Here is an 18191-nt window from a genome sequence, read left to right as displayed (position 1 = left end):
TATTTAGATCGCTTCCAAACGTTCACGGCTGCGAATATTACGACAGCCATCCTTGTATCTTTATCCTGCACCACACCCCATCGCAAAGGTCCATGCCCAGACTTACTTGTAAGCAGTAGCAGCCACAGAAGGGCACAGTCGAAGGGAAGATGTGAAAACATGAGTTCTGCAGAAGAAAAGTCCAGGAATGGCTCTGCTGCTGTGCCGTTGTACCTCTCCAGCTGAACTGGATACTTCCTTCACAGTCTCTACTCCACAGTCATGAGAGGGGCGGCCACTGCCCTGAGAGCCAGCCCAGCAAACCAGTACGTCAGCCGACCGATCACTCTTCTATTAGTGTGGCTGAGTGTACGGTCACATCAAAGGAAACTCCAGTTCTCTGCTATGCCACACCACATACATCCTTTGGGGGCTCTGATATTTATTCTGTGAGTACTAACAAAGAGGAAGCGACACCCAGAGAAAAAATGTTAGTCAATCAAAAAAAGTGTCTCTCAGCAAGTAAAGGAAGCCTTCTGATACCTTCAAAGAAAGGGTCCTCTGCCTGAAATAGACTGTGTCTGGGTCCCACTCGATACCAGGGAACAAAGATAAAAATACACACACTCATTCAGAAAACCAGTCAGTTGGCCAGTTGTGTGACCGCTGCTGTGTCAGGCAGTGGACTGGAAGCTGGAGACCCCCCCAGTGAAGGGTGTGTTCCTTATTCTCCCATTTATGGCCCTTTCCACTCACTCCAGCACAAGCCTTTTTCTAACACAGACTGGCTTGTGTTATAGAAGCTTGCTGGATCTCAGTTTCCTCATGTATACAACTTGTAATGTGAGGAATTTGTGCTAATATTCTTACTTTCACTTGAACTTTCAAACTCTTCTACGTAGGGAAGACACAGTCCTGTCGGCAGTGATTCTTTGCCCCTCCTGTGGGCAAAATTGAGCAGACCTCAATGTTCAATTTCACCTTGTATACACAAGATGTCTCCTCTCCTCCCACCCCAGGGGCTTCAAGTATCAGTTGTCAGTAATCACTGCGGTAACATCTCAGACCCAAACAATCCCAGCCCTGGGAGACTGACTTTTGTCTGGAAAATTGAAAAGCCAAGGGTTCTTTACAAAAGACAAGGGAAATCACAGACTAAATAATTTCTCAAAACCTGTGCTCTTCCTCTGTCTTTCCTTCCTGATTTTCTCGTCACCGGCCTTTATGCCATTAAATGCATTTAACATAAATCTCCAGCTAGTTCTACATGGACACAGATAGTATCACAGAGCAAGCAGTTGGAGAAGTTGACTCCAGAGATCGAGTCAACTTCTTCATTTTACAGACGGGGAAACAGACACGAGAAGACTGATTTCCCCAAAGGCGCATGATGGGTAAATGAGAATGCAAGTCCTTAAACTCCAGATTTTTCCACTATAAACTATGTTTCAAGAGTTTGATATTTGTCCCTAACATGTCTGCCCCCATTACTAATAATAACCAACAAATGNATCACAGAGCAAGCAGTTCGAGAAGTTGACTCCAGAGATCGAGTCAACTTCTTCATTTTACAGACGGGGAAACAGACACGAGAAGACTGATTTCCCCAAAGGCACATGATGGGTAAATGAGAATGCAAGTCCTTAAACTCCAGATTTTTCCACTATAAACTATGTTTCAAGAGTTTGATATTTGTCCCTAACATGTCTGCCCCCATTACTAATAACAACCCACAAATGCTCACATTCAAGTGTAAGGTAGAATGAATTGACCATGGGACTAGGAGTCATACTAATTAACAGCATGGGGTATGTGAATTCTTTCTCAATAAAGCTGCTAAAAAAAAATTCACCTTAACATTCCAGCCAGGCCTCCTCTCCTACTGGGTATTTGCTAAGGTCACTCTGCCAACTTCTTCTCTAAGAGGACCCTTCTCACTGCCAGGAAGAGTTCTGGAAATGTTCTCTGGCATGTGGTGGCTTTCTAGCCTTAAAAAAATTATTGCAAACATTGCAGTGCCCATCCGTGTATCTTTATCTTGTGCTTTCCAATGGCGCCTAATTTTTTACTTCATATCAAATTTCCCTGATTATCCAAAAAATGTTCGCCAAAATATACAAACAAACAAAATTGAAAGAGACTCACAGACACAGAGCAAGGACCTAATGGTTGCCCGAGGGAATAGAAGGATAAAAACTGGGTAAAAAAGGTGAAAAGATTAAAAAGTAGAAATTTTTGAAAATATACTATAGTAATTATGCTATTATAGTCATCCCATTTTTTTCCTCCCCTTTATTCCCCTCTGTCCTGCACCCTCCCTTACACCAGCATTACTTGGTTAGGTGGCTCAGCTGGTTGAGCATATTCTGTGCACCACAGGGTTGCAGGTTCAATTCCTGGTCAGGGCACACGCCTGGATTGTGAGTTCAATCCTCAATCAGAATGTGTGCAAGAGACAACCAATTAATGTTTCTCTCTCATATCAATGTTTCTCTTTCCCTCTCTCTCTAAAAATCAATAAACATGTCCTCAGGAGAAGATTAAAAAAATTAATAAAATTAGGTAAAATAAATACACAAAGTACCATATTGGAAATATACTCAATAACACTGTGATAGCAATGTATGGTGCCAGGTAGGTGTGTATGGAAATACAGAGGCAAGGAAACAATTTTCAAAGTGTATGATTGTCTAACAACTGTGCTGTACACCTGATACCAAAACAAAATTATACTAAAAGTACACTGTAATTAAAAAATAAAAAATAACCCCCCCAAAAGTGGCTCTTAATCCCCCCAAAAAGATAAAATAAGAAATGTTCTCTTAAATTTGTTTAAGTCCAGACCCAAGTAGGTTCCGGCTTTGCCTTTGGCTCTCATCTGGCAGGTCATCTGGGACAGATTCCCTGCCCCTCCCCCCAGCCCCAGACTGGTCGCGCAAGTCAGCTGCCCTGTGGAATGGTCCGTGTTCTGGCTTTCTTTCTTCCCTGTGGTGTCACACTCTTTTCTATCTCTTGTAAATGAAACTTAGCACTAGAGGTTTGGCTGGATTCGTTCAGGTTTGACTTTTTGGCTAGAATACTTCACAGCTAGTGCCAGGGGCTTTAGATTCCATCACAATTGTCTGATTGCTCCACATTTAGAGATGCTAAGATGGATCGGCTTGCAACTTTCTCTTTCAAACGAACATCATAATCGGAAGATCTCTTCATTTCAGCTTATATAGAATATCCTCATTCTTCCTTACAGCTACACATATATATATTCCACTTAACAAAACAGTGGGTGGTGATGGACAGCTTCAGACCTACTCCACCACCTCCACGAGCAACACACCCACGGGGTGGGCTTGGTGAGCACTAAAGCCCCACTGGAGCATTTCCTGCTCAGCCCCTCTGCTGTAGTCACAGCGGGTCCTCGCAGCCAAATGGCCTGGAGGTCAATCTCTCCCAGGGAAACCAACAGCAATCAAGCCTCAGCTACAACAGGACAGTGCTCACAGCCCACACAGAAGCGCTCCTGGAGCACCCAGCTTCAGTGACTGGGGAGGCTGCACCACTGGGCCCTCCAGGACACCTGCTACATAAGGCTATTCTATGAAGACTGGGAGATGTAGCAGCTCTCTACCTAATACATAGAAACAAATTTAGGAAAGCAGCTAAAATGTGGAGACAAAGGAACAAGTCCCACATGAAAGAACAGGAGAAATCTCCAGAAAAAGAACTAAATAAAATGGAAGCAAGCAAACTACCAGATACAGAATTCAGAACAATGATTATAAGGATGCTCAAGAAACTTAATGAGAACTTCAACAGCATGAAAAAGGGCATAGAGACCATAAAAAAGAACCAGTCAGAAATGAAGGCTACACTAAAGGAAATGAAAAATAATTTACAGGGAATCAACAGTAGAGTAAATGAAGCTGAGAATCAAATCAGTGATTTGGAATATAAGGAAACAAAAAATTCCCCATCAGAGCAGCAAAAAGAAAAAGAAATTTAAAAAATGAAGATAGTATAAGGAGCCTCTGGGACAACTTCAAGTGTACCAATATTCACACCGTGGGGGTGCTGGAAGGAGAAGAGAGAGAGCAAGACATTGAAAACCTATTTGAAATAAAATGATGACAGAAAAATTCCCTAACGTGGTGGAGGAAATAGATATACAAGTCCAAGAAGCACAGAGCCCCAAACAAAATGAACTCAAAAGAGGTCCACACCAAAACACATCATAATTAACATGCAAAAGATTAAAAACAAAGAGAGAATCTTAAAAGCAGCAAGAGAAAAGCAGAGGGAAGCTCCCATAAAAAAAAAAAAAAAGCAAGGGATTTGGCTCCTATAAGACTGCTGGTTAATTTCTCAACAGAAACTTTGCAGGCCAGAAGGGAATGTCAAGAAATATTTAAAGCAATGAAAAGTAGGGACGTACAACCAAGATTACTCTACCCGGCAAAGCTGTCATTTAGAATGGAAGGACAGATAAAAAGCTTCCTAGACAAGAAAAAGCTAAAGGAGTTCATCATCACCAAACTAGTATTATGTGAAATGTCAAAGGGTCTTCTTTAAGAAGAAGAAGGAAAGAAGAAGGAAAAACATTTAAAAATATGAACAATAAACTGGCAATCCTACATATCTATGAACAGTTGAATCTAAAAAAAACCTGAAATAACGGAAGTAAATAAAAGCTAAAAAACCAAATCTAAAAAAAAAACAAATAAAAGAACAGAAACAGCCTCATAGATATAGAACATTTTGACAGTTGCCAGTTGCAAGTGGGTTAGGGGCAGGGGTGAAAAAGGTGAAAGGATTAAGAAGTACAGATTGGTTGTTACAGAATAATCAAGGGGATGTAAGTACAGCATGTGGAAATAGCCAGTAATATTCTAATAACTGTGTATGGTGTCAGATGGGTACAAGATTTATTGGGATGATCACCTAGTTATGTCTAATCACTGGGGTACCCATCTCAAATTAATATAATATTGTATGTTAAGTATAACTGAAAAAATGATTAGATGGAAAATAAATTTTAAAAAGAAAAAATGAGGTATAAATATCATATTCAGTATTAAGAAGGTAACAATCACAAGAACTTGAAACAAAACCAGTTAAATGTGGTTATCTTTGCCAAATAGAACTGGAAATGAAGAATGACAGAGATTTTTATCTAGTGCTTTATACTCTTGTTATGTTGGATTTTTATTACCATGTTTATCTTATCTTTATAATTTAAAAAAGTGGTGAACTGCCCTGGCTGGTGTAGCTCAGTGCATGGAGTGCAGGCCTGCAAACCAGATGATCGCGGTTCGATTCCCAGTCAGGGCACATGCCTGGGTTGCAGGCCAGTTCCCGGCAGGGGAAACACACCAGAGGCAACCATACATTGATATTTCTCTTCCTCTCTCCTTCCCTTCCCCTCTAAAGATAAATAAATAAATAAATATTTAATAAAAATTAAAAAGTGGTGAACTTAGTTTATACTATCTGGATGCTTACAATCGAGTTATGCAGCAAGGAAGAATTAAAATAGCACAGGTGGCAGTACCCTTCAGCAGTAACTTATCTCTTTTGAAACATACATGTCACAAAGTATAACCATTTTTCTTTAAGAAGTGAAGTTTAGCAGCAGCATTAATGAGGAGACAGGAGGCACTACATTTAAAATTTCTGTGATCAGCATGCGGACAATAATATCTAACACCATAAAACACTAAGATGGATTAAGGTAAGTAGCAGGACAGCAGTAAGAACATTAACCTAAAATTTGAAAGCGATTTAAATGTTCTGTGGTCAGCTATATTCTATAATGGAAAACCATGTCAGTTTCTTACTCACAAATAGATCAAGGCACTTTAGCATTACTAGTATTAGGCGGATATAATAGAAAAAATGGATCCTGATTAAGGTTTTCTAGAATATGTTTGATGTTGAGTGATTTTTTTTTATCCTTGCAAGACATTTTCTTCATTGCTTTTAAAGAGAGAGGGAGGGAGAGAGAGAAACTTTGATGCAAAAAGAAGCATCGATTCGTTGTCTCCCAGATGCGGGTAAGCATCCAGACCAGGTGTGGAACGCACAACCTAGATATGTGACCTGACTGTAATTGACTTACAGTCGAGTAAGTAAGACCTGACTTACAGAATCGAACCTGTAACTTTGTGGTTGCGGAACGATGCTCCAACCAATTGAGCCGCGCTGCCCAGGAAATGTTGAGTAATTTTAGTAGAAGTCATTCATTTCTTTCAAAACTAGTCATATTTAAATCGTGGTTTTAAATACAATCGTGGGCAAATCTACTGACACCCAGAGACTGTGTGAATGTACGTCAGTATGGGAGGAGGAAGTGACCGAATTTGCCAGAATTTGTGAGTAAAGATCATACGACCCTCTTCCAGATGTTAAATACCTTAGAGAGCGTGTGAGTGTGGGAGCAGCTATGTTTGTTTTTCCGCTGCTGTCGCTAGACAAATGCATTTGGGTACGTTCAGGAGGGCTCACGTAAATGGCCAGAAAGAATAAAATCAATCAGCAAGCCACATGTAAGAGAACATCTGTTTCTCCATCTTATAAATGGTGATCAAGGTAAATAAACTATTTGTGTGGTCCCAGGTAAAAATAAAACAAGACATTGGGTGGTATTCTTGAAACCTACATAATTTTATGAACTAATGTCACTCTAACAAACTCCATAAATGTTTTTAAAACATTCTCTTTTCCAATCTCTAAAAAATAGTAAATCATGGAGTGAAAATATCTAAATTGTTAACTCCTTGAAACGGAGACTTCATGCCACAGTTTATTTGTAATGATGACCATAAAAGACTCAGCAAGGCCTATGATTCTTTAATTATGTGCATGGAAGTTTGCTTGTTAAAAGAAGCCCTGGAATGTATTTTTTGCAAAGGAGTCTTGTATCAAAATTAGTTTCTAAATTGTGTTTAGAGAGTTGCATTGTGAATTCTCTTCAGGGACAGTGGTTGAGTGCTGGTCACAATTATGTAGAAAGGCACTACCTAGAAACTACCGGGTTAAAATACTCCTATAGAGATGAAGTCAATGTTTTGCTTTCTCCCTTCATCAGCAGGAAAAGTGGCAGAAAATCTGACTCCTTAAGGATGGTCTCCAAGCACCAAATGAAAACATTAGAATTGTATGTGTTATAATTCAAATTACAACATAAAGGTAACTAAAGGTCCACTTGACAAAATTCTTATAACCAAGTTAGAAAAATTTACGCAGGTTGGAAGACAGAAGAAAAAAAAGGGAGCATGCCTCCAGCCTGGCCCTGCCTGGAGGGCAGTCCTCAGCCGTGTGGGAGGGCAAGCTTGCCACCAGGGCCTTTGAGAGAGACAGGGAGCTTCTCCTTACCCCAAGCTGAGGCTTGAGAGCAATGAAACCATCCAGTGGTGTGGCTCTTGGCACAGCACTTAGAGGATGGGCTCCCCTTGCTGACCTCATGTAACTAACTCATCCACTGAAGCACTTGGTCCGCCTTCTTCCTCTTTTTACTGTCTCCAAATTGCTTCCCCTCATGTCTGCTCCCTACTTTGTTCTGTTCATCCTGTCATCTTTTCCTTAACGGACCAGAATGGAATGAGTTCACTATATATTATGCTGCAATTTTGTGGCAGCAACTTATTTATTTTTAGTTTTGTAAGAGTGGTATTTTCTAATAGAATAATTTATGTTTATTGTATCTGGTTATATTTATTTAGTTAAATTGTGTTCTCACTTTAATTTTTAAAAAGGGTGCCTAGAGACCTTTTTACTTATTTATCTAAACTACAAAAGATAAATTAAATTGCTTTATGGAATTTTTAAAAATGGTATTAATGGGATTACCTGGGAACTGTGGGTCTAGTTAGAATCCACCCTACACAATGGGGGAGCTACAGTGGACTGGCTACTGGGGAGACCACCACAATGCCCAGTAGGGAATCCTATATGCATTTGATTTGATTAAAAAACCCTCTTATCTACATCTCAACATCTTATTTAGGTTCCCTGTAGCTTTAGTCCCAAACTTTTGTAAAGGGAAATAAAAATCCAACCTGTGGTTGGATTTTTAAGGGTAAGAGGTTAAATTAAGCAATTATGAGACAGATACTCTGACTTTCAGATTGCAGCTAGCCATGTGACTTCCCTTTCAGAGTAAATGTAATAACGCAAGTCTATACTTGAAAAAACAAAACCAGTTTTTCAAATTATATGTCATATTCACTGTAGAAAATTCTGAAAAGGGAACCAAGAATAAAAATAAATAAATAAAACAAAGGCTATAATCCCAGGGCCATGAAATACCCACTCTCAACATAATGGATCTCCTTTCAGATATTTTTCTGTGCACCTCTCTCTCTACACAAACATTTTAATGTCAGAATATCATGGAGAGTTGTGAACAGCATGAATGTGATGGGATCCAGGAGACAGTACGAAACATTTGTTTATACTCCCTATTAAAACTCCTGTCAGTTGGTAGGCTGCCCCTTGGATGGAAGTCTTTTCATTTTCATTTCACTTTTATGTTTGTGGTCTCGCAATCTCATCTGCATCCAGTGCTTCCGCATTGCCCCCACCAGATATCAGTGCTGAGGGGGCTACTCCAGACCAGAGAGCCTGGCCACACCTGCATAGAAAACTCCAGGTCTTCCATTATTCAGGATGACACATTGACGAGACACATTTCTCCCTCACTACTGACCACTTTTCATGGAACAATCTTATGCCAACCAACTCTTCTTTACTCACCAAAAGCTTGATGTTGCAAATGACAGAAACCCCAACTCCCAGGAGCTTAAACTATACAGTGAATTTTTTTGACTGCCATGAGTGAGATAAGTCCAGCTTCAGGCAAGACTTAGTTCAATGGCCCCAGTGAATTCAACAGAGACCTCATGTCTGGCTGTCCCAGTGCTGGCTCCTCCCTCCGATTCCACGGTGCCCCTCTCCTGTCCTGCAGAGCACACACATTCATACACCAAGAACACGTCTTGACTGCTCTTACACAAGCCCAGAGACTCACATTCCCTCAGAGGCCCAAATTGGCGTACAGGTACATCCCAAAACACTCTGTGTTCACAGGGTCAGTCAGCCTAGGTCACATCCTCAAAACTCATGCTCTGAGAGGAAGAGGTGGGTCCCTCAAAGAAAGCGCAGTGCATTTCAGGGGGAGAACTGGATGCCGGACAGCAAAAACAAATGTCCACTACAGACCCCTGCCCAGAAAGGGATGGGGCAGGCAGATGGAGAAAGAAAAGCTGCCCCCTCCAAATATAAGTCATTATTTTTCAACAAAAATGGCGCTTTACAAATGCTGTGCTTGTTTAACTTACAAAGACACGCCCCTCACAATTCTGGGGCATTGATAAAGAGCTCTTGTGTCTGTAGAGTTTTTATATTTAGTGACTATGGACGAGTGCCAGAGAGACAAGCTCGAGGTTACACACAAACCAGCGCACAAGCCAGCTTTGTGCACACCAGGGCTCTCGGCCCCACAGTACAGAGCAGCTCAGCTCAGGTCTGCATTCTGAGCTACCACATTTACTTCTCTTAGAAGTTACTTGCTTCTCTTAGAAGCAAGTGATGGGATGCTGCTCCTGCCCACATAATCAAACCTCTTCGGAGTAGAGGAAATGGGGAAGGGTGTGAAAATTTACCCTCAGTAGCTCAGTAAGCCCCCCAGCAATGAGACTGCAGAGAAGAAGGGGTCTGCTGTGGAGAAGAGTCTGTTGGGCTACGTATGAGTCACTGCGGGAAGCCCCATCTGCAGCCTCATCTTGACAAGGCAGGTCCCAGGACTTAGTACAGAGGCCATGCTGGTCGGAGAGGTATTGAGCGTGTTCTCCAATGTGGCACCTTTTCTTTCTTTTTATTGGCTTATTAGTGTTTCAATTCAGGTTCAGAGTAAAGTTAACCATGATCCTCAGTTCAAGGGATGTACTTCTTAGCAATTGTGGTGAGCACTTTGTCTTATTTTATTTCATTTTACTATTTCCCTCTTTTGCCCCTGAACTACATTGTCACTTTTTTAAGGCATCAGCCTTTAAAATTTTTTTTAAATTTACTGTTTTCTGACATATCAGAATGCTGCTCTGAGCAACTGAGCTATTGGGCCAGGGCTCCATACTGTCATTTTTCACTTCTTATAGGAATCCACTTTACAAGAGAATGATAAGCAGTCTTGCTTATTCTAGCTTACATTCTCACCGGTGGTAACAAGAACTCCATCTTTGCCAATATCAGTACTGTCAGACTTTAATTTTTTCCAATATGATGGGTATATGATGTCACAACATGGCTGTAAGGTTCAACTATCATTTAATGGAAAATATAACAGATGTACAGAGCATTGCATAAACTTAAATTTACAGGCACTCTAACCAACTAAGCTTCCTGGATATATATGTGTGTGTGTGTATGTGTATGCATATATATATAATTGTGGAGTTTTTTTCTTTGCCAAACTGGTAAGGATACAATGGCATCTTACTGTGGCCTTACTCAGCATTTCTGTCATTATTTCAAGGCTAAATAAGCACCTTTTCTTTTTTTTATGAACCGTAAAGATTGGGACAATCAAGACCCTGAGGGCTCCTAAGAAATTTTTACCTCTCCCTGAAAGAATTTAAATTAGGGGACTTGCCCACAATAAAGAGTTGTTATAAAAAAAAATTTACTGACCTCTATAGGGCAGGGCAGACAACTAATTACTGAATATCTTGCTCCTTGTCCCATAAATGACCTCCTCCTTGCTGAGGCCCCAGGCATCTGACATCATCCTTAGCTCATAATGTTCTTTATTCCTTATTTTCTCTTTCCGTCTCTGAAGCTCTTCTGTATGTGTGTTCCTACACACAGAGTCCGGGAAGTAATGCCTGCTCGAGTGTGGTTGCTAAGGTAATACTATGGGTGTAATAATTTAGTTTTAATTTGAACATTTCACCTAAAATACCATATGGTATGCTTGAGTATGATAGTGTTATGTTACAGAATTACATGCTTATGATTTTGTAATAAAAGATTCTGTAATAAAAAGGGTGTTATTTGTGCTGGACCCTGTATATCACATAAGACAAACCCTCCCCTTAGTTTTCTTAACAAGGTCATCTTGGTTAGCTGGGGCCTTTGAACCTCCTATACATTTTTTAAAAAACTTATTAAATTAAAATAAAAAATAGCCTGATAAAAATTTGACTGGCTTGTATTGAATTCATAGATCAATGTGGGGTCAATTTGACTTCTTTACAATATTGACTGTTCCAATCCATAAACATACTTTCTCCTCTATTTAGATTTTCTTTAAAGTCTTAATAAAATTTAAAAAGTTTCCCCATAGAGGTCTTCAACTTATTCTGATTTTTTTGCCCTGGGTACTTCATATTATTGATGCTACCTTACACAGTACCTTATTTAAATTTTTTTGTTTGTTGCTGATATTCTGAAATGCATTTTTGAATGTTTTTTTCTCTAACCAGTAAACTCTCCATTAATAAATTATTGGTAGATTGAATTTTCTCTGTAGAAAAACATTTTCTGCAAATAATGACAGTTTAGTTACTTCCTTTTCAACATATTTTCTAAAAAGATTTTATTTATTTACTTTTACAGAGAGGGAAAGGGAGGAAGAAAGAGAGGGTGGGAAACATCAATGTGTGAGAGATACACCAATCAGTTGCTTCTTGAATACACCCAACTGGGGACCTGGCCCACCACCCAGGCATGTGCCCCGACTGGGAATTGAACCAGCGACCTTTCATTTCACAGGCTGGCACTCAATTCACAGAGCCACACCAGCCAGGGCTCAGTACATTTTTTATTTTACCATGCTGCTTAAGAAATTGAGTACAAGCTTGAGCTAGAAGCGGGTTGCTCCAGGCATCATACAAATTAGTGGCAAAGCCATTCATGGGTGCAGGCCCCTGACCTCCAGGCTCTTGACTTGTTACTCTGCCTGCCCTCTCACTAGGCCCTCTTCACATGAACCTGGTGTTGGCCTTCAAAGCGTTGAAGGGACCAGTGCTAGACACCCAGCCTGAGAGGTGGCCCATCCATTCTTGCTGCCAGGAATTTGCCTGAAAGATTCCATTTCAAAAAAAAAAATCTAATACATATGTAATACTTTTGATAATAGGCATCATAGTTCCATTCCATCCCTTAAAGGAAAGATTTGAGCTCTCCACCTTGGGTATAATACATACTGCAGGTTTTATGGGGCTACCATTTATTGGATTATGGAAGTTCTCTTCTATTCCTAAATGTTATAAAAGGTTTTCTTTTTTTCTCTTTCATGAATGGATTCTAAATTTTATAAAATGCCTTTTGTGCATCTGTTGAGATGATCAAGTGATTTTTCTCCTTTAATCTATTGTGACAGATTACATTAATTAATTTTCTATTTTACATTTCTCAACTAACCATAGTTGAGCCATAAAACATTTTATTTTTTATGTATTAATAGGTTAATGTATGTGTGTTTTTAATGCTAGGCTCATAAAAAGAGCTGAAAAGTGTTTCTCTTTTTCCTATTCTCTAAGAGAGTCCGCATAAGATTGAATTTTTTTCTTTCTAGCAATCTTAGCTAGAACTTTTCAACAAAGCCATTTTAAACAACTCTAAGTTTCGTTGTGATATTTCAATTAATTATTTTTTTATCATTAGCTATTCAAGTTCCCTATTTGTCTACAACATTTTCACCTTATTTCTTACTGTCTAGTCTATATAATCTATGGTAATATCCCTTTTTATTTCTATTTTTCGTGCCTTCCTCCTTTTTTGTATCACTCTCCCTCGGAGGCAGCAGTAACTCAGAGCCCCAGGTTCCTGCACCACCTAAGCCTCCAGGCTCCACCTCAGCCCTTTTGGATCAGATGTTTCCACAGAGATAATTAGCAAGCCTGAGACCTGAGTATGTTGCTTGGGGACAATTAGAATGGGTCTTTTCTTTCATCCTCTACATTAGATGGTACCTAGCCTATGAGATAGGTTCCATAATGGCCATAGTTAATAGGAAAGCCCAAATTCTACCATGCCTGTTCTTTTCCTCTCTTTCTCTTCTAGACCTGTTTCAACTCCGCAATTTACTTGCTGAAGTGCCATGTGCGGCAAGTTACGTTTGAGTGTCAATTCCCTCACATGAAATGGTGTTTATGTAACTTTCCAGTTTGACCATGCATACCCAAATATGGGCTCAGACCACACCCAACAACTTGCTTTTATCATATCTTTATCTTTCCACACCAGTGCTCCCATTCTTAATGGCTCTTAATTGGTTGCTTGGTATTCACAGTAGATCCCCTTATTGAATGAATGTGAAAATCAGCAAAGACCCACAAGGCATCTTTCCTTGCAGAGCTGATACAATGCCTTCCTAGCCAACCACACCTCCACTGGACTCCCATCTTTTGAATGTCTTTCCTTATTCCAAACCTCAAGTGGGAGCCAGGGAGCAGGGGACCAGTGGCTTCACAGAATTCGGTCACATGTTAAGCAAATGTGAGAAGTCTCTTAGGGTCTTACTCACTACTAACCAGGAATGCCTGAGGTCTTCCCCCAGTCTTGTCTAGGCAGCCCTGGGAGAAAGGCTATGATCAAAAGATTCTTACTCACAACACCATACTGATTATTTTGAAGAATTCACAGCCCGTTCTCTCCACTAGAAAAGGCCACAGTCAGACACAGGCAGCAAGCCTCACTTGTTGAATGAAGTAAAGCTCAGAATCAGAAACAGAACCTCCGAGTTACATCATCTTATTCCTCTCCTCGGCCACCTGGCTGCAGCTACTAAACTTGAGGTAAGAGTGCCACTTACTGTCACATTCATTACATTGCAATTTGAAAGCGCTTCTTCAGTCTTTAATTCTAAGTGCCACATGCAAAAAACAAAAGACTTAGCAGGAGGAATAGTTAAACTTTGGTGCTTTACTAGTACCAGAGATTATGCTAAGTACATTGCAGCCACAGAACTACGAAACTGACCCTCAGTTTCATAAAGTGATGATATGTAGTTTTCGCCTTAAAATACTAAGTCTAAGATGTACACGCCTTAACATGTCCAAAGAGAGTTCATAATTTCCATGTACAAATCCCTGCCTCCCTCGGCCCAGTATCATGTAGTATCCAAGAGCATGGACTTCGTAGGGTCAAAATACTGGATTCCACTCTTGGTTACAATACTTATATGACTTATTAACTATATGATGCAGTAGACAGGTGATAAAGTATGGAGGATGAGTGTGTTGGCTGTGAAACGAGAAGTTTTCTATCCTGGCTCTGCCACTCACTGTCTTGGTGACCTTGAGTAAGTTGTATAACTTCTCAGAGCCATCCATCGGTGTAGTATCAGTGTAAAAATTATACCAATTTCATTGCGTTGTTGTGAGTGATACAGGGTGCAGCCAAGGGGGGGCCCCAAAAAAGACTTGGAATGGTGTCCAGAACTCAAGGTGTATAGGAATATTGGAGAGACATATAAGATGTCCTCACCCCTTCCCCCGACAGGTGTGAGTTGGGGGAAGGGACACATGGAGCAGGAACATGCAGGGCTGTTTTGTACAGCCACAGCCTTGCAGCTAATCCATGGCATGGTCATTTAACATATCTATAGCCTTTGGTGGGTCACTTCGATATGTTAAATGGCTGTGGCCAGGCTTAGAACCAGGGAGATGAAGTCACTTCCCTCAAAATATAACTGGGGGTCAGGTCCCCTGAGTTACAGCACCTGCGTGGGAGCTTGGAGAAGATTGGCTCTAGGACATGGGGCCATACCTGCCCAGACTCACGATAGCAGCCCAGTAAACTTGTAATAATACAGAGATACTGGCAGGTGTAACTGATCATGGGAGGAGTCAGAAATAGGGGTACAGAGGAAGATTGGCGTGGGGATTTAAACCCAGACACAGCAGCCATTAGGGGAGAACCACGCAGTTTTAGCAGAGTGAGGACCTCCTCTTGGCGAGGTGAAAGGGGAGAGCCACACGGCTTTGCCAGAGTGGGGACCCCTGCAGCCAGGTGAAGAAGAAAGCCACATGCTTCTGGCAGAGTGCGGACCCCTGCAGCTTTGGTAGAAGAGGCCCACGCAGCTTTCGGGTGCTCCCTTGGGCCATGTGGCCTGGGAAGCAGGAGAGACTTTGCCTGGAAAAATGGGTACAAAGAACTCTTGCCAGTGCACCATGAAAAGGTGCCACATGACTTTGGATTAATTGGTGATCCTGCCTGGATGGCAACACAGCTGACGGTACCAGCAGCCTGGAAAAATGGACGTGTGCTCTTTTCCTGATTTACGTACACAGAGTTAGGACAGGGGGAGAAGGGAGCACTGTGTGCATAGGTGGATACCCTAAAGGATTTTGATATTTTAATGAAGACGTTAGGTCTGAATAGCATTAAATAAACATTTCCTTTCCTTTTCACAAATCTCTGGCATTGAGAGATGTCTTTCCAATTGGCAGCGGACAGGGCCCAGTAGTAGACGGGGCCCAGTAGGGGGTCTGGACCGTATTAGTATACCATCCTCTGGAGTCTGGGCCCTGGTGTATCTGTTCTGTAACAGTTTTTTTTTTTGGCATCCCTGGGTGTGCCAAATATTGCCCCCCTTGGACCTCTGTTCTGTAACATGAGGACAAAATGACTTTGTGCATGAAGTGATTAGAACAGTGTCAACAAAACCCTTTACAAGTTTGCTACTGATTTCCCATCAGATTTAGTATAAAACAAGCTCCTTCTTTTGTTGGGGACCACTCTGCCTGGTTTCAGGAATTGTAACCCTAACACCGACCACCCTCCCTCCCCGTGGCTAGGGATGAGCGAGTGACCTCCGGAATGTGAGCCACAGGAGACAAAGCTTGCCTCTGGTAGCAAACGCTGCCTCAGTTTCCTCTCCCCGTCCCCAAAGCATGGTTGGAAGTCAATGACCAGTAAGTCTCACAACGAGGAGCAACCTAAGCCAGACTCCACCACTTGGGAGGCAATTATGGAAGGACTGGAGGGGGGTGCTGCAACAAAGAGTGAGCAATGGACTCTTGCCCCCTGGCTATGTGACATAGCCTGAGTCCCCATGTCCTCTGGGAGAAGCGCTTCCTGGCTCTAATCCCCTTAAGCCTGAATACCTGATGGGGAGGGGTGCAGCTCCCGGCCTTACTAGAGCATGTCCGGGGAAAAATCTGACATCACAAAGAATTCCTGAAAAACCTGTGAAATCTGCTCTGCTAAGAGTGCTTTCATTCATACAAGGGTCTGAGAGGAAATGAGTATGTCTCCCAAAGTTTCTAAAACCCCCTTTCCTGACAGACACTGACTCAGACTAAGGCCTCGGATTTCTTTGAAATGTTACCTACTGTTTGATCCTTGCCGCCCTGTATTCCTGTGTATTACAACCCAATAGAAGCCCTTGGAGGAAGGGGCTCAAGGCCTCTTTCCTCAGAGAAACTGACCACCTCTCCTCCCCAAGCAGCTCATGTCAGGTCTTCTTTACTTTCATTGGTGACGGACGGGGGGACTTGCAGAAAAAGTTGCCCCCACATTCTTTGGCCTTTTAAATCCTGTAATCTGCCCTCCATCTGCTTCTCTAAGTTTAACCTCCTCCATAGGTTGTTGCCACAACGGCCTTTCTCATCCAAATCATGTCAACTTTTTATTTCCTCATGATACCCTTGAACTTGCTGTTTCCAGTGACCTTAAGACCTAGCACAGGCCTTTTCTGAAGTACCACACAGCACAGTTGAAGTTGCCTTCCAAAGCCCTTAACAAATGTGAACAGGTAAACATGACTTAAAAAGTGAACAAGGCATTTTGAACAGACAATAAGGATGTAATTGGAATAGAGAGTCTTTGGAATGTTACTCATGTGAGAGTTAGATGGTTAAGGTGTGAACTTAACACCTTCAAAAATTAACTCATCTTGGGACTTCCGCCAAGATGGAGGCATAGGTGGAAACACTGTGCCTTCTCACACAACCAAGTTTGAATACAACAAAGGTTTGGAGAACAAAGACACAGCCAAAGAACAGAAAATTGAATTATACGGAAGTCCGATGATAACAACTAACCGTTCAACTGGGACAGTAAGAGGGGCAGAGCCAGCAGCGGAGCAGGGTCGGGCAGGAAAGATCCCCAGACCTAGGCGCGTAAGTAGCCCAGACACAGTCAGGGTGTGGGGCAGACTGACCTCGGTCGCACATTCGCACAGTGAGACAGACCACGCAGGCCCCAGGGGGCGAGGGCTGACGGCGGTGGCACACTTGCGTGCAGCGGGATGAAACACGCGGGCCCCAGTGACGGTGGCAGCTGCCGCACCTGTGGGGGCCGGAGCAGGAGGTGGCAGATGGGATGCCATTGCTCCTCTTTGACCCCGCCCCCACATGTAGCGTCACAACCCAGCGACTGAGTTGCCCTGCTCTGGTGAACACCTAGGGCTCCGATCCTGCTACATAACAGGCACGAGCAGCCCAAAAGATGGTGCAAGAAGAACTCAAAGTCCCAGAGCCAATAACTCTAAGCGACCAAGAGATTGCCTGCCTCTCAGAAGCACAGCTGGAGACACTGGTGATCAGGATGCTCACGAAACTGGTTGATTATAGTCACAAATTAGAGGAACATATGAAGGCTAAACTAATTGAAATGAAGGGAGATGCACAGGAAACCAATAGTGATGGAAAGGAAACTGGGACTCAAATCAATGGAATGGACCAGAAGGAAGAACAAAACATCCAACCAGAAAGGAATGAAGAAAGGAGAATTCAAAAAAAAATGAGGAGAGGCTTAGGAACCTCCAGGACATCTTTAAACATTCCAACATTCGGATTATAGGGGTACCAGAAGGGGGAAAGAAACAGCCACGAGTGGAAAACTTATTTGAACAAATAATAAAGGAGAACTTCCCCCGTCTGGCAAAGGAAATAGAATTCCAGGAAATCCAGGAAGCTCAGAGAGTGCCAAAGAAGTTGGACCCAAGAAGGAACACACCAAGGCACATCATAATTACATTAGCCAAGACCAAAATGAAGGAGAGAATCCTAGAAGCAGCAAGGGATAAGGGGACAGTCACCTACAAAGGAGTACCCATCAGACTGTCAGCGGATTTCTCAAAAGAGACCTTACAGGCAAGAAGGGGCTGGAAAGAAGTATTCCAAGTCATGAAATCCAAAGACCTACAGCCAAGATTGCTTTATCCAGCAAAACTTTCATTTAGAATGGAAGGACAGATAAAGTGCTTCTCA

General features: G+C 41.9%; 1 protein-coding gene across 3 annotated transcripts in view; it reads right to left on the bottom strand.

Annotated features, from left to right (window-relative positions):
• HAVCR2 (hepatitis A virus cellular receptor 2) overlaps positions 1 to 798 on the bottom strand; it is a 63897-nt gene extending 63099 nt beyond the window's left edge. Inside the window, exon 1 of one of the 3 annotated variants that reach the window (XM_037044823.1) lies at positions 107 to 798. In XM_037044823.1, the coding sequence (XP_036900718.1) occupies positions 107 to 161 (55 nt within the window). In that variant the 5' untranslated portion in view covers positions 162 to 798. The remainder of the gene's footprint in view (positions 1 to 106) is intronic. The other 2 variants (XM_037044824.1, XM_037044822.1) reach the window with 2 other exon arrangements.
• Positions 799 to 18191: the final 17393 nt, after the last annotated feature.

This window comes from Sturnira hondurensis, unplaced genomic scaffold (assembly GCF_014824575.4).
Source record: "Sturnira hondurensis isolate 20B ecotype Veracruz unplaced genomic scaffold, ASM1482457v3 Scaffold0004152, whole genome shotgun sequence".
NCBI lineage: Eukaryota > Metazoa > Chordata > Mammalia > Chiroptera > Phyllostomidae > Sturnira > Sturnira hondurensis.
Note: the sequence above shows the minus strand (reverse complement) of the source record. Positions and strands in the feature narration are given on the sequence as shown.